This window comes from Rhinopithecus roxellana, chromosome 5, assembly GCF_007565055.1.
Source record: "Rhinopithecus roxellana isolate Shanxi Qingling chromosome 5, ASM756505v1, whole genome shotgun sequence".
Classification (NCBI taxonomy): domain Eukaryota; kingdom Metazoa; phylum Chordata; class Mammalia; order Primates; family Cercopithecidae; genus Rhinopithecus; species Rhinopithecus roxellana.
The window spans coordinates 31351594-31375143 of record NC_044553.1 but is presented as its reverse complement, the minus strand read 5'-3'; the positions used below and the strand labels follow the sequence as shown (position 1 = coordinate 31375143).

Sequence of the window (23550 nt, the reverse complement as noted above, 5' to 3'; positions counted from 1 at the left end):
TGGGAGGCTTGCAGTGAGCCAAGATTGCGCCATTGCACTCCAGCCTGGGCGACAGGGAGAGACTCTGTCACACTCACATAAAAAAAGAAATCCTATGTTAGGTTTATGTTAGAATGAATTAATAATCAAGACTTTTGATAGTTCATTAATGTTGGCAAATATTTCTAGTTCTCATCCCAGGCCCTTCGAAAGACTGTCTCTCCCCACTCCTTTGAAGGTATGTATTTTTTATCACATACACACTTACCACAACAATAATTTTTAAAAAGCAATATTTTTTTCAGATATCATGTCCTGAATTTCATTTGAAAAATATAGACACTATGCCATTAATTCATATTAAAGTTATGGTGCCCGGAATGCCTCGGTGAATGCCTCTCTAATTGGAGGCATTCCAGGCACCATAACGACATTTTTTGGGGAAAAATGTTTTTCCTCTTAGGGAGGGGAACCACTTAAGGAAGTAAAACCTGTTAAGAAACTTTCCCCATTAAGCTCTGAAATAGTTTTCTCTTTTTCAGTTAATGTAAGAAATACCACATGTGGCATCAAGGCAGTAGCATAATCTGTAAGAATGCATCATTTATAAGTAGAATATGTGTAAGTATAAAACTACCTTGCAGGAATTGGTATGGAAAGTTTATATCCATACTCTTTAGTCATATGTTCTTTTCAGAACTTTTTCAGGTATGTATGTATGTTTGGTTTTTTTGTTTGTTCGTTTTGTTGTTGTTGTTGTTGTTGTTGTTTGAAACGAAGTCTCGCTCTGTTGCCCAGGCTGGAGTGCAGTTGCACAATCTCGGCTCACTACAACCTCCGCCTCCCGGGTTCAAGCGATTTTCCTGCCTCAGCCTCCTGAGTAACTGGGATTACAGGCATGTGCCACCACGCCCAGCTAATTTTTCTATTTTTAGTAGATATGGGCTTTCACCATGTTGGTCAGGCTGGTCTCGAATTCCTGACCTCAAGATCCATCTGCCTTGGCCTCCCAAGGGCTGGGATTATAGGTGTGAGCCACCACGCCTGGCCATATGTATTTTTTAATTGACTGACTGATTGATTGAGACAGGGTCTTGTATTGTCATCCGGGCTGGAGTAGTGACACAATCATAGCTCACCGCAGCCTCAAATTCCTGGGATCAAAGGAGTTTGATCCTAACTCCTGGGATCCTACCTCAATCTCTCAAGTAGCTGGGATTATAGGCATGCATCAGCACACCTGGCTATCTGAATATATATATATATATAGAGAGAGAGAGAGAGAGAGAGCGAGGGGGGGGGAGAGAGAGGGAGAGAGAGAGGGAGAGAGAGAGAGAGAGACTCAGTATGTTGCCCAAGCTGGTCTCGAATTCCTAGTCTCAGAGAGATTCCCACCTTGGCCTCCCAGCCTTTCTAGGTCTTTTTTTAATTGGTTCTCTTGTGACTACCCTTTCATCCCTTGGTGATTTTAGTTGCTCTTCTCTAGATATTTCTTAAACTTGCATCATGTAATTAATGCTGCACAAAGTAAATTAAGACTGTGACTATGTAGAAACCCAATAACACAGTGCTTAAAAGAAGGGGCTCTGGCTGGGTGCAGTAGCTAACGTCCATAATCCCAGTACTTTGGGAGGCCACGGGAAGCAGATCGCTTGAGGTCAGGAGTTTGAGACCAGCCTGGCCAACATCGCAAAACCCAGTCTCTACAAAAAATACAAAAATCAGCCAGGCATGGTGGCATCTGCCTGTAGTTCCAGCTACTGAGGAGGCTGAGGCATGAGAATCACTTGAACCCAGGAGGTAGAGGTTGCAGTGAGCCAAGATCATGCCACTGCACTCCAGCCTCGGCAACAGAGCAACACTCTGTATCAAAAAAAACAAAAGCGGGGGAGGGGACAGGGCCTCTGAAGTTAGATTGCCTGAGTCTGAATTCTGAATTCACTACTTGTTAGCTCTATTTTCTTGGACATAATGTTTACCTTCTCTGTTTCAGCTCTTTCATCTATAAAATGAGAATATTATCTGACTCATAGCATTGTCAAAAAGTTTATGTCAGAGATAAAGTGTTAATAACACTGGCTGGCACATGGTAAGGGCTTAATAAACATTAGCTATTACTAAGTAAAGGAGTAGAATGTCTTCTTTACTATTTCTACAAAGTCCCACTGCTAAATTTGGCTTAAAAACAACACAAAAGAAAAAAAAAGTCTTTAGCCTTTAGCCTTTTTAGCTAAAACAATAAATTGGGAATCTCACAGAATTTTTAAATTTTATTTACTTTATTCTCAATTACTTTTTTATTGAGGGATATTTGACAAAGATTGTATATATTTAAGGTATACAATTTGATGATCTGATATGCTTATATACATTGATCTCTAGAACTTACTCATCTTGCATAACTGAAACTTTGTACCCCTTGACCAATATCCCATTTTCCCCTTCCCCTAGTCCCTGGTAGCATTCCTTTAAATATATGCCCAGAAGTGGGACTGCCAGATTATAAAATAGTTCTATTTTAAACTTCTGAGGAACCTACATACTGTTTTCCATAGTGGCTATCTACATTCCCACCAACAATGTGCAAGGGTTCTCCTTTCTCCACATCCTCACCAACATTAGTTATCTTTTACCTTTCTGACAATAATCATTCTAGCAGGTGTGAGATAGTATCTCACTGTAGTTTTGATTTGCATTTCCCTGATGATTACTAATGTTGAACATTTTTCCATATGACTGTACCTGTTGGCCACTTGTATGTCTTCTTTCAAGAAATGTCCATTCCAGTCCTTTGCCCATTTTTAAAACAGGTTGTTCATTGCTATTATGTTGTATAAGTTCCTTATATATTTTGGATATTAACCCCTTGTCAGATATATGATTTCCAAATATCTTCTCCTACTCTGTAGGTACCTTTTGACTCTGTTGATAGTTTTCTTTTGCTGTACAGCTTTTCAATTTGATGTAATCCCATTTGTCAATTTTTTAGTTTTGATGCCTGTGCTTTTGGTGCACGCACCTGTAGTCCTGGCTATTCAGGAGGCTGAGGTGGGAGAATCGCTTGAGGTGGGTTGAAGCTGCAGTGAGCCACAGTCATGCCACTGTACCCAGCCTAGGTGACACAGAAAGACCTTGTCTCTAAAAAAAAAGTTAAATATAGAATATGGCCCAGCATTTCCACTGCTAGACATAAAAGAAGTGAAACCAGGGACTCAAACAGATACTTGTACACCACTGTTATAGAGGCATTACTTACAATAAGCGAGACAGGGGAACAACTCAAGTGTTTATCAACAGATGAATGAAAAACAAAACATGGTGTATATATACAATAAAATATTATTCAGCCATAAAGAGGAATGAAGTTCTGATACATGCTACAACATAAACGAATCTTGAAAACATTATGCTAGGTGAAATAAGCCAGATACAAAAGGACAAATATTGTATAATCCACGTATATGAGGTATCTAGAATAGACAAATTCATAGACACAGAAAGTAGCATAGAGGTTACCACAGGCTGGAGGGAAGGGTAATGGGAACTACTGCTTAATGGGTAGAGGTTTTGTTTGGTTTGGGATAGTGAAAAAGTTCTAGAAATAGATGGTAGCAATCATGGTTACACAACATTGTGAATGTATTTAATGCCACTAAATTATACACTTAAAATGGTAAAAATAGTAAATTTTGTTATAGATGTTTTACCACAATAAAATAGTAATAACAATAATCATCATCATTCTGGCTCCAAATAGCTTTAACTCAGACATAATTTCCCCTACTTCTCAATACCATGTACCTTACATTACACTCTCCTATTCTACTGCTTGACCTTCTGTGAAGGTACCACATACTTTCCAGGTTTCCCGGCTTCATTTATGTTCCTCCTGTCCTTAACCCTTTCTCATTTTGTTAAATTACTAAAGATCACCTTTTCAGTGAATTATTTCATTCTTGACTTCCTGAGGAAATTAATCACTTATTCCTCTGTATTCTCAAAACCCTTTGTAAGTAGCTTTACTATAGCATTTAATCGTGCATTATGGATTATTTTTCTATGTGTGCCTCCCTTACTTCTTCAAAGAAAGGGAATCTTACTATTTTTCTATCCCTATCACACACCACATGGTATTCAACTTTCCAAAATAAATGACTTATGCATATAATAAACTTCAAAAAATCATAAAAGCACTGTATCAGTAAATGGTTTTATTTCATTCTGCCCATTGAGAATTAGTATCATGTGGGCCAGGCGTGGTGGCTCACGCCTGTAATCCCACCACTTTGAGAGGCTGAGGCGAGCGGATCACGAGGTCAGGAGATCGAGACCATCCTGGCTAACACAGTGAAGATGTGTCTCTACTAAAAATACAAAAAATTAGCCAGGCGTGGTGGCGGGCACCTGTAGTCCCAGCTACTCGGGAGGCTGAGGCAGGAGAATGGCGTGAACCTGGGAGGTGGAGCTTGCAGTGAGCAGAGATCACACCACTGCACTCCAGCCTAGGCAACAGGGCCAGACTCTGTCTCAAAAAAAAAAAAAGAGAGAATTAGTATTATGTTAGTTTCCAGCTTATGAGACGAGTCCTGGATGATAAGCAATATAACTTGGATACAGGCATACCTTGTCTTATTGTACCTTGCTTTATGCATTTCTTAAAACCTTGCAGCGAGCATCTATTGGCACAATTTTTCCAATGACATGTGCTCACTCCATGTCCCTATGTCACATTTTGATAATTCTCAAAATATTTCAAAATTTTCATTATTACATCTGCCATGCTGATCTGTGATCTGTGACCTTCAATATTATTACAATTGGGGGCACCATGAACTGCACTCATAGAGGACAATGAATTTAATCAATAAATGGTGTGTGTGTATATAGAATATACAAATTTATAGAAACAGAAAGTAGAATAGAGGTTGCCAAGGGTTGGGGAAAGGATAATGGGAGTTACCATGGAACAGTCATTCTCCCATCTCTCTCCCTCTCCTCAGGCTTCCCTATTTCCTGAGACAAAAACGATACTACAATGACCTCTAAGAGTTCACGTAAAAGAGGTGTATGTCTCTCACTTTAAATCAAAAGCTAAAAATAATTAAGCTTAGTGAAGAGGGCACGTCAAGAGCAGAGACAGGCCAAAAACTAGGCCTTTTGTGCCAAACAGCCAAGTTGTGAATGCAAAGGAAAAATTCTTTAAGGAAATTCAAAGCGTCACTCTAGTGACATGAATAACAAGAAAGCAAAACAGCCTTACTGTTGCTGATATGGAGAAAGTTTCCATGGTCCAGATAGGTCAAACTAGTCACAATATTCCCTTAAACCAAAGCCTAATCCAGAGCAAGGACTTAAATCTCTTCAATTCTATGAAAGGTGAAGGATAAAGAAGCTGCACAAGAAAAGTCTGAAGCCAGCAGAGGTTGGTTCATGAAGTTTAAAAAAAAAAAAAGCAATCTCCATAACATAAAGGTGCAAGGGGAAGTAGTAAGTGCTGATGAAAAAGCTGCAGCAAGTTATCCAGAAAATCTAGCTAAGATCACTGAAGGTGGCTACACTAAACAACAGATTTTCCATGTAAATGAAATAGCCTTCTATTAGAAGAAGATGCCATCTAGGACTTTCATAGCTGCAGAGAAGTCAATGTCTCGTTTCAAAGCTTCAAAGGACAGGCTGATTCTCTTGTTAGGGACAGCTGGTGACTTTAAGTGGAAGCCAATGCTCACTTACCATTCCTAAAATCCTAGTCTTTAAGGATTGTGCTAAATCTATTTTATCTACGCTCTATAAATGGAACAACAAAGCCTGGATGATAGCACATCTGTTTACAGCATGGTTTACTGAATATTTTCAGTTCACTGTTGAGATACACTACTTAAAAAGAAGCTCCCTTTCAAAATACTACTGCTCACTGACAATGCCCCTGGTCACCCAAGATCTCTGATGAAGATTTACAAGGACATTAATGTTTTCATGTCTGCTAACAGCAGCCCATGGAGCAAGAAGTAATTTCTACTTTCAAGTCTTATTATTTAAGAAACACCTTTCATAAGGCTATACCTGCCATGATGTAATTCCTCTGATGGATCTGGGCAAAATAAATTGAAAGTCTTCTGGAAAGGATTCACCATTCTAGATGCCATTAAGAACATTTGTAGAGGCTGGGTGCAGGGGCTCAAGTCTATAATCTCAGCACTTTGGGAGACAGAGGCGGGCGGACACTTGGGCTCAGGAGTTCGAGACTGGCCTGGGCAACATGGCAAGACCCTTGCTCCACTAAAAATAGAAAAATTAGCCAGGTGTAGTGGCCCATGCCTGTGGTCCCAGCTACTTGGAGGCTGAGGTGGGAGGATCACTTGAGCTCAGGGGGTGGAGGTTGTAGTGAGCCAAGATCACACCACTGTACTCCAGCCTAGGTGACAGATCAACCCTCTGTCTCAAAAATAAAAATAAAAATAAAAATTGTGGCTGGGCACAGTGGCCATTAATTCCATCACTTTGGGAGGCCAAGGCAGGCAAATTGCTTGGGCCTAGGATTTTGAGACCAGCCTGGATAACATGGCAAAACTCCATCTCTACAAAAAATACAAAATTAGCCAGGTATGGTGGCATGTGCCTGTGGGTCCCAGCTACTTGAGAGGCTGAGGTAGGAGGATCACCCGAGTCCAGGGAGGTCAAGGCTGCAGTGAGCCATGATTTGTGCCATTGTACTCCAGCCTGAGTAACAGAGACTGTGTCTCAAAAAAAAAGAACCTTTGTGATTCATAGAAGAAGGCTAAAATATTAACAGGAACATGAGTTTGGAATAAGTTGATTCCAATTCTCATGAATGATTTTGAGAGGGTTTAAGACTTCATTGGAGAAAGTAACTGCAGATGTGGTACAAATAGCAAGAGACCTAGAATTAGACTAGGCACGGTGGCTTATGCCTGTACTCCCAGTACTTTGGGAGGCCAGGGCAGGAGGATCACTTGAGTCTGGGAGTTTGAAACCAGCCTGGGCAACATAGCAAGACCCTGGCCTATAAACCATTTTTTAAAAATTAGCCGGGAGTGATGGCTTGGGCCTGTGGCCCAGGTACTCAGGAGGCTGAGGTGGGAGAACTGCTTGACCCCAGGAGGTTGAAACTACAGTGAGCTGTGATTGCACCACTGCGTTCAGCCTATGCGACAGAGTAAGAGAGAACTAGAAATAGAAGTAGAGCCTGGAGGGCTGGGAGCAATGGCTCATGCCTGTAGTCCCAGCACTTTTGGAGACTGAGGTGGGCAGATGACTTGAGGTCAGGAGTTCGAGACCAGCCTGGCCAACCTGGTGAAACCCTGTCTCTACTAAAAATACAAAAATTAGCCAGGTGTGGTGGCTGGCACCTGTAATCTCAGCTACTCGGGAGTCTAAGACAGGAGAATCGCTTGAACCTGGGAGGCAGAGGTTGCAGTGAACCGAGATCATGCCATTGCACTCCAGCCTGGACAACAAGAGTAAAACTCTGTCTCAAAAAAAAAAAAAAGTGGAGACTGAAGATGTGACTGAATTGCTGCAATCTCATGATAAAACTTGAATAGGCCAGGCATAGTGGTTTATGCCTATAATCTCAGGACTTTGGGAGGTTGAGATGGGAGGATTACTTGAGACCAGGAGTTCAAGACCAGCCCTGGGGAACACAGCAAGACCACATCTCTACAAAATTTTAAAATTAGCCAGCTGTGGCCAGGCACGGTGGCTCACGCCTGTAATCTCAGCACTTTGGGAGGCCGAGGCAGGTGGATCACTTGAGGTCAGGAGTTTGAGACCTTCGTGGCCAACAAAACCCCATCCCTACTGAAATAAAAAAATTAGCCAGGCGTGGTAGCACGTGTCTGTAATCCCAGCTACTCAGGAGGCTAAGGCACAAGAATTGCTTGAATCTGGGAGGCGGAAGTTGCATTGAGCTGAGATCACACCACTACACTCCAGCCTGGGTGACAGGGTGAGACTCTGTCTCAAAAAAAAAAAAAAAAAAAAAAAAATTAGCCAGGTGTGATGGCACAAGCTTGTAGTCCTAGCTGCTCTAGATGCTGAGGCAGGAGGATTGCCTGAGTCCAGAAGGTTAAGGCTGCAGTGAGCCATGATCATGCCACTGTACTTTAGCCTGGATGACAGAATGAGACCCTGTCACCAAAAAAAAAAAAAACAAACAAAAATCCAAGTTATACTTATAACTCAAACTTTTTTTCATTATATCCCCGTGAAGCTAATCCCAAGGTTTTGGTTCTCTTCATTTAAACACTAAATTGAATCAGAAAAATATTTTTGAGTTTCTAAATGAATAAAATATTATCCTAGATCTACTATAACATGCTTCAAATAAAAGATATATTCTATGTATACTAGAAAGATGAGCTGACAAGCAGTAGTTTTACATCTGAATATTTTAGTTATGTCTTCCAGAAAGGGTAGTGCAATCAGATATGTGGATAATATCTGTGGTAACCCTAGTAGATATTTATGCACTCATTGGTTCAAGAACCAGTACAAATTGCTGAATCAATCATCAAATATTTACTGAGTCCAGACATAGTGAATAGTATGAAATATTAAGTGTTAGATTTATAGTAGATTTAGACTACATATTTATTTTATTTATTTATTTATTTATTTATTTATTTATTTATTGAGATGGAGTATCGCTCTGTCGCCCAGGCTAGAGTACAGTGGTGCAATCTCCACTTACTGCAACCTCCGCCTCCCAGGTTCAAGTGATTCTCCTGCCTCAGCCTCCCGAGTAGCTGGGGCTGCAGGCACCCACCAGTACGCCTGGCTAACTTTTGTATTTTTAGTAGAGACGGGGTTTCACCATGTTGGCCAGGATGGTGTCGATCTCTTGGACTCGTGATCCGCCTGCCTCAGCTTCCTAAAGTGCTGGGATTACAGGCATGAGCCACCGTGCCTGGCCTAGACTATATTTTTATAGTCAAGAAATTCACAGGCTGGGTATGGTAGCTCATGCTTGTAATCCCAACACTTTGGGAGGCCAAGGCCAGCAGATCACTTAAGTCCAAGAGTTCAAGAACAGCCTGGGTGACACAATGAAACCCCATCTCTACAAAAAGATATAAAAATTAGCTGGGTGTGGTAGTGTGCACCTGTAGTCCCAGCTACTTGGGATGCTGAGGCAAGAAGCTCGATTGAGCCTGGGAGGTGGAGGTTACAGTGAGCTGAGACGGTGATACTGCACTACAGCCTGGGCAACAGAGTGAGACCCCATCACAAAAAAAATAGAAAAGAAAGAAAATTCACAATATATCATTGGAAGACAAGAAAAAAAATTAGAACCACCAGGTGTGGTGGCTCATGCCTATAATCCCAGCACTTTGGGAGGTTGAGGAGAACAGATCACTTGAGGCCAGGAGTTCGAGACCAGCCTTGTCAACATGGCAAAACCCTGTCTTTACTAAAAATACAAAAATTAGCTGGGTGTGGTGGCATGCGCTTGTAGTCCCAGCTACTTGGGAGGTTGAGACAGGAGAATCGCTTGAACCCATGAGGTGGAGGTTGCAGTGAGCCGAGATCGTGCCACTACACTCCAGCCTAGGTAACAGAGCAAGACTCCATCTCAAAAAAACAAACAAACAAACAAAAATTAAATGTGGAAAAAGAGAGCCAATCAATGGCTTCCTATTGCCCTTAACACGACTCACAAATCTTTTCACAATCTGAATCCAGTCTTGCAGTGCAACATCAAATATTATCACATTCATTCTAGCTCCCTCATTCCACATAGTGAACTTTTTGTTTGTTTGTTTGTTTTGAGATAGGGTCTCACTCTGTTGCCCAGTCTGGAGTACAGTGGTGCTACAATCTTGGCTCCTAAGTTTTTTTTTTTGAGACAGGGTCTCCCTCTGTAGCCCAGGATGGAGTGCACTTGGCATGACCTTGGCTCACTGCAACCTCTGCCTCCTGGATTCAAGTAATTCTCCTGCCTCAGCCCCCCGAGTAACTGGGATTATAGGCATGTAGCACCATACCCGGCTGATATCCTGTGCTTTAAAATATACAATAAAATAAAAATAAAATATGCAACATTCTACATTTGGAACCCTCTTTTCATCTCTCCTGAGCCTCTTATCCCAAACCTCTCACTCAATCTTTGCCTCATTAAATCCTGATCTTTTTTTAGGACTCAACTAAAACTCTCTCAAGAATGTCATCCCTAAACCTCTAAAATAGGTTAGGTCTTCACCTCATATACCCTGCTCAAGGGTAAGTTCCATAGTCAACGTATACCATATCTGTCTTGTTCACTCATTCACTATGTGATATGCATGCAGCACAGTAACTGATCCAAAATAGAAACTTGAACATATTTGTTCAATAAAGAAATTAAAATGGGGTTAAAGATGGAAGCATAGCATATATAAACATTGAGTAGGAAAAGGATAGGATAACCAGGATAAATGGATGTTATTAAAGCTAAAGGAAAGAAGTTTCAGATAGGAGAGATCATCAGTATAAAATGCTGCGGAGAGTCAAGTTTAAGAGTGAAAATGTGGCCAAGCATGGTGGCTCATGCCTGTAATCCCAGCACTTTGAGATGCTGAGGCGGGAGGATCACTTGAGGCCAGGAGTCTGAGGCTGCAGTGAGCTATGAGAGGCCTTTGTTAATAATCAAATGAGAAAAAATTTTGCCCTAAGTTGAACTTAAATTGGATATAGAAAATTGAAATTGTAAAAGGAAAGCAAATCGTTTTATATTAAATAGAAAAAGCTTCGTGGCTATATGTTTTGAAGTCAACCTCAGGGGAAAAATGTAGTTTGGAAAAGAGAAAGAATCAGACATGGAAAGCACCTGAGCAAAAGCTTTGAGGCAACACTGTTCAAAAGAGGAACCACCTGGCCAGAAACAGTGTAAGAAAGTTAAATAAAGTTAATTAAGAACAAGAAAGAGAGCCTTGAAGCACTGTGAGAAACTGAAATTACTGCATGCCCAGCCTGTCCCTAGATAAAAGCCTGGACTTTGAATTCAAGGAAACTTTAACTTTCTTTTGAGGAAGAGGCTAACATGGGGAACTTTAAGGTCTTCAACCAAAAATTATAAGGACTAGTTCCTCTTGTTTAATGAGGTCATAAGTCAAAAGGTACTCCCTATCACTTCAAGAGATAGATGCCACATGCCACACTATGAGAACTGTTTGTTTTCCTCTATGGGGTAAGCTCCTTGAATGTCCTTTTACCTTTTTTCGGCACAACTAAATCCTAGTCATCATTTTTCAAAAAGCAGCTTGTTTTATGATCTCCATGGAACCTCCTGAGATTACTCAGTCCTTTATCAGGAGAGTAAGAAAAAACAGAGAAATACAAAAATAAGAAAGGGAGACAAAGAAAAGTGAGAACATGTTTTAAAGATCATTTTAGTGTACAGTACAGTAAGTGCTCAGTATATTTAATAAATTTTTGTCAACTGAATTAATATACTTGGGTTTCAATAGAATAATACAAGACCAACTTTCCTCCTTCCTTTCTTTCTCCCTCCCTTCCTTTCTTTTCTTTCTTCCCTCTCCCTCTTTCTTCCTCTCTCTCTCCCTCCCTCCCTTCCTTCCTTCCTTTATTCTCTTTCCTTCTGCCCTCCCCGCCTCACCTCTCTTCTTTTCTTTTTTCCTTTTCTTTCTTTATTGAGACAGTGTCTTACTCTGTTGCCAGGCTAGGGTGCAGTAGCACAATTATAGCTCCCTGCAGCCTCAAACTCCTGGGCTCAAGTGATCCTCCTGCTTAAACCTCCCAAGCAGCTAAGACTATGGGCATGTGCCACCATGCCCAGTTTTTTTTTTTTTTTTGCTATGTTGCCCAGGCTAGCCTCAACCTCCTGGCCTCAAGTGATCCTCCTGCCTCAGCCACCCAAAGTGCTGGGATTATAGGCATAAGCCACTATATCTAGCCGCAAATTTCTTCAAGATTAGCTACACCAATGCACCCATGAAAGAAAGGAACTAATATTATTAAATGTCAAGCTTTGTATGGGACAGGACTCTAAATATTTTATTTCATGAATCCTCCTCATTTTATGGGTGAAGAAACAGGCTTAAGGAGAGGTAACATAATGGTAGAATGAAAAACTCAAGTCTGTTTCACTCCAAAAGACCTTGTTCTTTCCAGTAAACCATACTGCCACACAATATATATTATATAAGAGTAGTTATCTAGTCACTTTGGGAGGACTAGGTCAGCGGATCACCTGAGGTCAGGAGTTCAAGACCAGCCTGGCCAACATGGTGAAACACCGTCTCTACCAAAAATGCAAAAATTAGCCGGGTGTGGTGGTGCGTGCCTGTAATCCCAGCTACTTGGAAGGAAGAAGCAGGAGAATCGCTTGAACTCGGGAGGTAGAGGTTGCAGTGAGCTGAGATTGCACCATTGCACTCCAGCCTGGGCGACAGAGTGAGACTCTGTCTCAAAAAAAAAACAAAAAAAAAATGTCAAAAAATCAAATTAACTTTTAAGTATGCATTATGTGTATTTGTCTCTTAGGTCGATGTAACAAAGTACCACAAACTGAATAGCATAAAGCAGAAATGTACTGTCTCACAGTGCTAGAGGACAGTTTTGTAGGCTAGAAGTCCAAAATCAAGGTGTTGCCAAAGCCTCGTTCCCACTGGAGCCTCTAGGGGGAGGCTCCTGGCTTCTGGCGCTGGCTTCTGGTAGCCCTGGGCATTCCCTGGTTTGTGGAAACATAACTCCGGTCTCCACCTTTATCTGTCATGTGGTCTTCCTAATGTGTCTGTGTGTCTCTGTGTATTCATGCACCTGGTGTTCTCCCTAATCCTGTTTTTTTTTCTTATAAGGATATCAGTTATACTGGAATAGGGGCTACCCTAATCCAGCATGACCCCATTTTAACTTGATCACATCTGCAAACACCCTATTCCCAAAATAAGATAACATTCACGGGTGATGTAGACTTCAATATATTCTTTTAGAGGAGACACATCAACCCCGTACATTTTGTAATAGCACTAAGAACTATTTTTCCCACAGGAAAAAATTTAAAACGTAGTCCTTCCTCAAAGAACTTAAAATTTTGTTGAGAAAACGAAGTTCACACACAATAAGCTATTAGTAAAAAACGAACAAAATAAGTCAGTGAAGCTCAAATAATAAATGTAAATGGTGTATAAAGAAGGAAAAGCATGGCTGGGAACAGTGGCTCACACCTGTAATCCCAGCACTTTGGGAGGCCCAGGTAGGTGGATCACTTGAGGTTAGGACTTTGAGACCAGCCTGACCAATGTGGTGAAACCCCACATCTCTACTAAAAATACAAAAAAAAAAATTAGCCGGGCATGGTGGTGGGCGCCTATAATCCTAGCTACTTGGGAGGCCGAGGCTGGAGAATCGCTTGAACCTGGCAGGCAGAGGTTGCAGCAGTAAGCCGAGATCGCACCATTGCACTCCAGCCTGGGAGACAAGAGTGAAACTCCATCTCGAAAATAAAAAAAGAAAATAAAAAAGAAGGAAAAGCATGTTCCAGGTCAGAAGTCCCAGGGGGCTTCATAGTGGCTATGGATCAGAAGCTGGATAACAGATTGGTAGAATAGGCTGGGCGTGGTGGCTCATGCCTGTAATCCTAGCACTTTGATAGGCCAAAGTAGGTGAATCACAAGGTCAGGAGTTCGAGACCAGCTTGGCCAACATGGTGAAACTCCATCTCTACTAAAAATACAAAAAAATTTAGCCAGGCATGGTGGTGCGCACGTGTAATCCCAGACTAAGGAGGCTGAGGCAGGAGAGCCGTTTAAACCCAGGAGGCGGAGGTTGCAGTGAGCCAAGATTGCATCACTGTACTCCAGCCTGGGTGACAGAGCGAGACTCCATCTCAAAAAAAAAAAAAAGGCCAGGTGCAGTGGCTCATGCCTATAATCCCAACGCTTTGGGAGGCTGAGGCGGGCGGATCACAAGGTCAGGAGATCGAGACCGAGACCATCCTGGCTAACACGGTGAAACCCTGTCTCTACTCAAAGCAGAAAAAAAATAGCTGGGCGTGGTGGCAGGCACCTATAGCCCCAGCTACTCGGGAGGCTGAGGCAGGAGAATGGCATGAACCCAGGAGGCAGAGCTTGCAGTGAGCCAAGATCGTGCCACTACACTCCGGCCTGGGCGACACAGCAAGACTCTATCTCAATTAAAAAAAAAAAAAATTGGTGGAATAAATACACAGAAAAGAGGCAAGAAGCTAAGAGTCAAACAGCAGGAACAAAGGCACAGAAACAGGAATTAACATGATACAGAAAGGCAGGTGGGAAGGCAAAAGTAAGCAAAACAATCAGCCTGAAATACAATTTAGTGGGTCAGGAGACAGTAAGAGACAAAGGTAGCTAGAGCCACTCTATGGAAGACCTTAAAGATGAGACAGCAGAATTCTAACCTGATGTAGTCAGTGAGTAATACAGCCACTCTGAAAATAAGGTTTGAGGAAGTTCAGGCTGACTTCACAGGAGAACTGACTAAAAGAAATGGAGACCAAGGAAAGGGGACTAGTTAGGGATCTACTAAGTTCTCTATTCTGCAGTCAAAATAACATTTTTTAAATTCGATCACGTAACTCCTCCGCATGTCGAAGCACTCAATATGATATACTGAACGAATCAAAGACAACAACAAATTTCTAACCTCAGTCTTAAACAATGGTTGCATGGGCATCATTTATAAGGACCAAGAAGGTAGGAAAGCGATACTGTTTGGAGGAGTTATCAGTTTTGATTGATTTATGAATAATTTGAGGTAGGAATTACAGTTAAAAGTTGGCCAGATTATGGCTGGTGAGGCAGAGGCAAAGGCAGGAATTATCATGTGCAACATATTAGAACTGTAGAAGGTTGACACTCAAATTATAGAAGAACAGGCAAGCTGAGTCAACTAAGAAACCTATGGGAGGAGCCAACTAAGCCTAACTGGAAATGAACCAGGAAATTGAAAACAAACAAACAACAAAAACAGTCAAACATTCAGGAGCAAAGGGTGAGGCAGGTAGGCTAGAGCTGAGACCAGATCTTGGGCAGGAACACAGACAGAGTCCCATCCTGGAAAAAAGGCAGAAAAGAAATAAGGAAGTAGCTGTAGAATAACAACAGTAGAATAACAATGCAGTAAGCACTGTTTTAAGAATTTTAATCAATTTACTCAAACCTCTCAAGAATAAGAGAGATTACTATTATATTCCAAAATATTCCCCCAAATAACATTTTTTTTGTAATATGCTTCTCATCCTCCTTTCTGACACATGAACTTTTCCCCATTCAACTAAAGGCATACGCTGCCTCAGGGAGAATTACGGTTGTTAAAGGGAAAAAAGGTCATTTACTATTCAGCTTCAAACCTCAAAACTGGTGTGTGTGTGTGTGTCTGTGTAATAAAACGACAATTTTGAGGACTTTTTCTACATTCTAACAGCTCCTTTTATTTATCAAGAGCTTGACTTGCCCTATACTGAAGAAAGAGAAATAAGGACTTTTCTGATAGAGGAAATAAAAGGCCGTGTGTGTGTGTGTGTGTGTGTGTGTGTGTGTGTGTGTGTGTGTGTGAGAGAGAGAGAGAGATGGATCTCCCTTGTTCTAAGATGAACTGTGTTTCCCCCAAATTCACATGTTGAAGTCCCAGCCTCCAGGATCTCAGAATGTAAGTGTATTTGGAGACAAGGTCTTTAAAGTGTTTAAGTTACAGTGGGCTAATCCAATATGACTCATACCCTTTTAAGAAGAGGAAAAGACACCAAGGATGTGTGCATACAGGGGGACTATCATGTCACAATAAAGCAGCAAGAAGGTTGCCATCTGCAAGCCAAGGAGAGAAGCCTCAGAGAAAAACAACCCCGCTGTCACCTTGGCCTTAGACTTTCAACTTTAAAAAATGTGAGAAAATAAATTTCTGCTGTTTAAGCCACCTAGTCTGTGGCATTTTGTGATGGCAGCCCTAGCAAACTAATCTACCCCTCCAGGCTGAAACCCTTTAGAGGGAAGGTTAAAAAATAAGACAGTTTGAGGGAATCTCAGAGAAGTGGGGCTTGTTTCTCACTTCTTTGGACAAGACAGTAGCAACTTAAAGCTCCCTTAAAGAATTTCTATGTTCAAGGCCAGATGTAGTGGGTCACGCTTATAATCCCAGCACTTTGGGAGGCCAAGGTGACAGATCACTTGAGGTCAGGGTTAAAAACCAGCCTGGCCAACATGGTGAAATCCCATCTCTACTGAAAAATCAAAAATTAGCCAGGTGTGGTAGCATGCTCCTGTAGTCTCAGCTACTCAGGAGGATGAGGCAGGAGAATCACTTCAGCCTGGGAGGTGGAGGTTGCAGTGCGCTGAGATTGCGCCACTGCACTCCAGCCAGGGTGACAAAGTGAGGCTCCATCTCAGAAAAAAAAAAAAAAAAGAATTTATATGTTTAGTAGCCCAGGTAACACACTGGAAGTGACAGAATGGCATAATAATGTGGAAGAAACCAAATACCACCTTTCTGATTCCTCTGGAGAAAGGATTCCTTGATTTCCAAAGATAACCTTATAGTAGCAATGAGCATATCTGCCATGCAGACCTCGGTTTCTTTTTTTTTTTCTGAGACAGAGTCATACTCTGTTGCCCAGGCTGCAGTGGCACGATCTTGGCTCACTGCAACCTCTGCCTCCCGGTTCAAACAATACTCCTGCCTCCACCTCTCAAGTAGTTGGGATTACAGGCGCCCCCAACCATGCCCGGTTAATTTTTTTTTTTTTAATTTCTTTTTTTTTTTTTTTTTTTGAGATGGAGTCTCGCTGTTATCCAGGTTGGAATGCAATGGCGCAATCTCGGCTCACTGCAACGTCTAACTGCCGGGTTCAAGCAATTGTCCTGCCTCAGACACCTGAGTAACTGGGACTACAGGTGCATGCCACCATACCAGGCTAATTTTTTGTATTTTTAGTAGAGACAGAGTTACACTATGCTGGGCAGGCTGGTCTCAAACTCCTGACCTTGTGATCTGCCTGCCTCGGCCTCACAAAGTGTTGGGATTACAGGCGTGAGCCACTGCGTCCGGCCCAATTTTTGTATTTTAAGTAGAGATGATGTTAGTCAGGGTGGTCTTGAACTCCTGACCTCAAGAAATCCACCGCCTTGGCCTCCCAAAGTGTTGGGACTACAGGCGTGAGCCACCATGCCCAGCCACAGACCTTAGTTTCTAACACCATTCTCCAATAAAAGGAACCAGGGCTCCTTGGAGAAATGGATGACTCTAGGACTAGAGTAGGAAATGTATAAGATAGACCTAGAGCATCTGAAAGTACCAAAAAGTAAGAAAAGGGTATGTCACAATGAAACTGAGTGTAGGGTATGTGGAAGTCCTCTGTACTTTCTGGCACTATAAAAGTAAAAAGGGAATACAGGAGTTAATGAAGGAGCTCTCCAATGGCCAGATCTGGAACAATTTGAGCAACAAAAAATAAACTAATATTGGATTATAAGCCAAAGTATAAAATAAATATCCTTGAGTCCATACTGAGATAAATGAATTATTAAGTTAATAAATGAGGGAGAAGAGACAAATCTCCTGTGCAGAAGAATTCCATATAGTTTATGTTGATACTCTGCCCTTAAGGAGGAAAAACATAACTATCCACTCATTAAGTGAGGGTGAACATACTTTCTTCCAAAGTGTACAGTATGGAAACAGATTTTTTTTTAAGAGTACCTTATAGTGGAGAAACTTGACAAGCACTATCTCATGCCAGGTGATCGAGGTTAACATCAGCAGTGATCAATCATTTTGAAAAACATACCCATGATGTGATGTGTTGAGACTGGTACTTTACTTCTGTGGTCTTTGTCCCAAAACCCATAACCCCAGTCTAATCCTGAGAAAAGACTCAGACAATTCCCAATTGAGGGACATTCTATAAAACACCTAATCAGTAATCCTTAAAATTGTCAAGATCATCAAAAACAAGAAAAGGTCTAAAAAACAAGAAAAGACTGAAAAGAAGCTTAAGGAGACATAATGTCTAAATGTAACGTAGTACCCTGGATGAGAACCTAGAATTAAAGAAGGACAGCAGGAGAAAACTGAAGAAATCTGAATAAAGTATGGACTTTCATAACAAGGTATCAATACTGGTTCATTAATTGTGACAAATGCATCATACTTAAGTAACATGTTAATAATAGGGAAGACTGGGTGTGGGGCATATAGAAACTCCCTATACTATCTTTGCAATAATTTTCCAGACTTAAAACTGTTAAGTGGCCAGGTATGGTGACTCACACCTATAATCCCAGCACTTTAGAAAGCCAAGGCAGGAGGATCAGTTGAGGCCAGGAATTGGAGACCAGCCTGGGCAACATAATGAGACCCTCATGTCTACCAAAAAATAAAAAATTAGACCAGCATGGTGGAATGCACCTACAGTCCCAGGTACTTGGGAGGCTGAGGTGGGAGGATCGCTTGATCCCAGGAGTTTGAGGCTGTAGTAAGCTATGATCGCACCACTGCTCTCCAACCTGGGTGACAAAGCAAGACCCTGTCTCAAACAAACAAAGAACAACAACGACAACAAAAAATCCCTGAAAAACTGTTAAGTTTAAAAGACAGAGATCAAGACTACCCTTTCTACTAAGCAGCTCAGAGTCCTCATTAACCCCAAGAACAGACATTCACAAGCAGCCCAAGAAAGTTGTTATAAGCCAGCTCAAAATACAGAAGTGGCACACCAAGTGCTGTGGTACACACCTGGAATCCCAGCATTTGGTGAGCCCAAGGCAAGAAGATCATTTGGAGCAAGGAGTTTGAGACCAGCCTGGGCAGCAGAGCGACACCCTATCTCTACAAAACTAAAAAAGAAAAAACTTTTTAAAATATACAGAACTCGGCCGGGCGCAGTGGCTCACGCCTGTAATCCCAGCACTTTGGGATGCTGAGGCGGGTGGATCACGAGGTCAAGAGATTGAGACCATCCTGGCTAACACAGTGAAACCCCGTCTCTACTAAAAATACAAAAAATTAGCCAGGCATGATGGCGGGCGCCTGTAGTCCCAGCTACTTGGGAGACTGAGGCAAGAGAATGGCGTGAACCCGGGAGGCGGAGCTTGCAATGAGCTGAGACCGTGCCACTGTACTCCAGCCTAGGTGACAGAGCAAGACTCCGTCTCAAAAAAAAAAAAAAATACAGAACTGACATTCAATAAGAGATACAGTCTTGTGAGCCAACTGCATAAAATATTAGCCAAACACTTAAAAGTAGTTAAGATACCCAGGGCAATATTTCCCAAACTAGTGTGCTTTGCTATATTATTCTGTACCATAATAGGTAAGCCATGAAAATAGTAACCTGTGATCAAATAAACTAAACAAGACTGAGTTAAACAAAATTGAATAGGCTTCTTTATTAATGGATTTCTCAGAGCTTTTATATTCTAGCAGACATTATGAATTCCAAGAGGAGGATACACTAACATTTCCCTCCAGAAGAGGTTTTCCTTTTTTTCTCCTCACTACCCTAAGAAATAATACAAGAAGAGTATTCTGTTTAACACTACTTTGGGGAATACTGCTCTCAGGGGAGAGCAAAGCCTCAAGAATAGAGTCTCTTACTAGGTGACTGGAAAGAAAAAATAAATCCAGCAAAGAATATAGTGAAGAAGATAAGACTGGAGAGTCCAATATTACAAAAGCAAGAAAGGAAATAGTTTCTAAATAGCTAGAGACAATCAACAGGACCAAACGACTGAGAGGTCAAATAGAGTAAGAATAAAAATGTTCTTTGGTTTTGATTAGGAATACTGCCATTTGTGACCTTCAAGAGAATAGTTGCAGAAAAGGAGAGGAAAGAAAGATGGCAGACTTTTTAAGATTAGGATGGGTATGAAAAAAGAGGTAGATGGAACATTTGTAGACCATCGATAATCTGACTTTAGCAATGAAAGTGAAAAAACAAATGTGTTGGTTGGAAGAAAGGAATATATAGATTTTTTTTTCTTTACTTAGAACAGGGAACACCCACATCCTGTTGAAGGTAAAAAGTGAAACAAACTGAGACTGACAGTTCAGTAGAGCTGGGCAAGGCGGTGCACAACTGCAGTCCCAGCTACTCAGAGGCTGAAGCAAGAAGATCACTTGAGCTCAGGAGTTCAATGCTGCAGTGCATCATGCCTGTGAAGAGCTACTGCTCTCAAGCCTGGGCAACACTGTGAGACCCTGTCTCTTTTTTCTTTATTTTTTTTCTTTATTATACTTTAAGTTTTAGGGTACATGTGCACAACGTGCAGGTTTGTTACATATGTATACATGTGTCATGTTGGTGTGCTGTATCCATTAACTCATCTCTTAAAAAAAAAAAAAAAAAAAAAGGCCGGGCATGGTGGCTCATGCCTGTAATCCCAGCACTTTGGGAGGCTGAGGTGGGCAGATCATTTGAGGTTGGGAGTTCAAGACCAGCCTGACCAACATGGAGAAACCCCTTCTCTACTAAAAATACAAAATTAGCCAGACACAGTAGCACATGGCTATAATCCCAACTATTCGGGAGGCTGAGGCAGAAGAATCGCTTGAACCTGGGAGGCGGAGGTTGCAGTGAGCTGAGATCACGCCATTGCACTCCTGCCTGGGCAACAAGAACAAAATTCTGTCTCAAAACAAACAAACAAACAAACAAACAAAAAAAGTCCAATGGCTGAAAGAATGGAATCAAGAGTATTAATTACTAAAAGAGACTTTCCTTTGAGACCAGAGAGAAGAATGTGAATTGTAATGCTTAACCATTCTAAGTAGGAAGACCTTACTTTAATACTGCAAACTTTCATGGATTTCTACCTACTGTGCCCAAGAGTTTTTCAGTCTTTAGAGTTAAGCATGTGGCGCATATAAATTTATTGATTCCTTGACCCTATCAGAGCATGTCTATGTTATTATGGTGAAGAGGAGGGGGTTATAGGGAAGCATTTAGCTGAGGGCCTTAATCTTCTTGAAATAAGAAAGCAAGGTAGAGGCTGTCAACAGGAAAGTAAGAAGCTCACAGAGAGTTTATAATGACTTAACCGTAAGTGATTTTCATATGCAAAGTAAAACTTGTAATTATAATGGGCACTTACACACAAAAATGTGAAGATTACCAAAGAAGTGTATAGAAAGAAAGGCATCTACTATCCTGCCCAGAAATTTTCTTTTTTTTTTGAGTCGGAGTCTCGCTCTGTTGCCCAGGCTGGAGTGCAGTGGCCGGATCTCAGCTCACTGCAAGCTCCGCCTCCTGGGTTCACGCCATTCTCCTGCCTCAGCCTCCCGAGTAGCTGGGACTACAGGCTCCTGCCACCTCGCCCGGCTAGTTTTTTGTATTTTTTTTAGTAGAGACGGGGTTTCACCGTGTTAGCCAGGATGGTCTCGATCTCCTGACCTCGTGATCCGCCCGTCTCGGCCTCCCAATGTGCTGGGATTACAGGCTTGAGCCACCGCGCCCGGCCCCAGAAATTTTCATAACTCTACTATACCTACAGAAGTTGCATAAGTCATAAATTATTAATATAGTTACCAATGAGCTAATGAAAACAAGGATTATTTAGTAGCAAGTATGATTACAGTTCAAACTTTTTATATTTAAAACTTTGTATAGTTTTCCATCTGCATAAAACACCAACCTTAATAGCTACTTAGCTATACAAAATTTCATTCTATTTTCTTTCAATGAAGACACTGACATGACATTCCATTGCTTAAAATTTATTTTTAGATTCTAATCTTTTGGCTAATTCCATTAACAATTCAAATTGAGTACATAATGATTGATCAACTATGTCCAAGACACAAGTGTGGCTCACATATAGCTCGAGGGCCCATCTATCATAACATTTTGATCACAAAAAGGCAGCCATAGCTGATTATTTATTCAATACATCACCCTATAGAGATTTTAAAAGTCACACAGCTGAAAAACTATATGGTGACTACCATAGGGTAGAGGAGTCAGAGGCGGCTTCGTTCTTTAAATAACGAAATTAATATTGATCAGTGTGCACGGAATAAAAATGAGACAATAACCACACCAAACCTGGCAGTCGCCAGATTTGTGTGTCTTTGAAGCTAAGGGGGCCACATAGGCCAGATGATTATTATCGACAGCTCACCAGCTGAGCTCAGAGAATAGGCAGCATCTGTACACAGCCCACTCTTGAGAACCAGAATTTACAGTCATTTTTGTCTGGCAGGGACCAGAGAACATGGCACGGATAAACCGGGAAAAGTCTGACAGAAACAGGGTTGTTGGGGGTGAAAGGAGCGTTCAGGACTGCAATACCGTAAGGGATAAGACAACCGCTAGCGGATTAACATCCCGCCCCAGACCCCGGAGAGAAAAGAAACTATGGGAGTTGAAGAGAAAGGGGTCGTCCTTACCTTGTCATCCTCGCATCTCTTCCCCAGGCCCTCTCTGGCCTGCAGCCGGCTGCTGAGGCGGCCGTAGTCGGCCTCCTTCTGGTCAATCTGTTTCTTGTGCGTGTCCACCAATAGCAAGAGGTCCGAATTGCGCTTTTCCAGGCGCCCGCGGGCCACTTCGGTGCGCTGGACCTGGCCCTGCAGCTCGGCCACCTCCTCCTGAAGCAGGACGTGGCGGGAGGAGATGCTCCAGTAGTTGAAGGCGAGGACGACGATCACCACCAGTAGCACCACCAGCACGAGAGAGGGCAGGCGGCCAGCCCGCCGGTTGGCCCCGAAACCCACCATGGGGCCAAATCGGGCTGTATCCTAGGGGCCTCGCCGCAGACACCTGCAGGCAGAAGCCCAGGCCTCGGCTGGAGTTACCCGGGGGACACGGCCCCAGGGCCGGCCGAGGGAGGAGGCGGGCTTATCCGTCGGCGGCAAGCCGGAGAAGGGGGCGGGGCCGCAAGCCGCAGGTCCCTCCCCGCCCCCTTCCTCAAATCAGGCCAAAACGCGTTCCGGAGGCTTTGAACCCGACCCTGCACCTGCCCAGGGGAACCGGGAGAACCCAGCTGCCCGCACCCCGAACCCAGCACCTCACGGTTGGGAGGCGGGGAAAAAACCGGAAGGGGGCGGATTTACTCTGGCCCCACCCACTGGCTGGGGCCGAGTCGTCTAGGGGACCATTTCCGAGTTTCCGCCAACACCCCCTCTTGTCGCGAGAACATTGCTTCCTCTCGTCTCCCTGCAGTCCTATCTCGCGAGATTTTTCTCTGTCACGTAGGTTGTTGTGTTAATTTTGGCGGTCTCAGATGTCTCAGGCACCTGGGTCGGAGTCCTTTCTGTTCTTACCTACTGGATTCCCTTGATTCAAAGTCTAGGGAGTTCCTGCCCTACACTGGCCCTCGCGAAAATATTTGTCTTTGAGGACGTCTGGGGCTGCGACCGCGGAATAGAAAAAAAAAATAGTAGGTGAGCTGCAGCCAAAAAGGGGCAACTAGAAAGGTTTTGTACTTGCTTCTGTAGAAGGGGAATTTCTCTTTTCTGCTAATGATGTGGAAAGAAAAAACAAAAAGACCGTAAAATAGCGATGCCCTAAACATAATGGAGAAAAGCGGGAGAAACCAAGCTTTAGGACTGAAAGGGGTGGTGCCAGTCTCGTTTCCAAGGTTACTG

General features: G+C 42.4%; 1 protein-coding gene across 2 annotated transcripts in view; it reads right to left on the bottom strand.

Moving 5' to 3' along the window:
• Positions 1-23086, bottom strand: part of CASC4 (cancer susceptibility 4) — a 126409-nt gene extending 103323 nt beyond the window's left edge. For both annotated transcript variants that reach the window (XM_010385233.2, XM_010385234.2), the window contains exon 1: positions 22354-23086. In XM_010385233.2, the coding sequence (XP_010383535.1) occupies positions 22354-22680 (327 nt within the window). In that variant the 5' untranslated portion in view covers positions 22681-23086. The remainder of the gene's footprint in view (positions 1-22353) is intronic.
• Between the last annotated feature and the right edge of the window lie 464 nt (positions 23087-23550).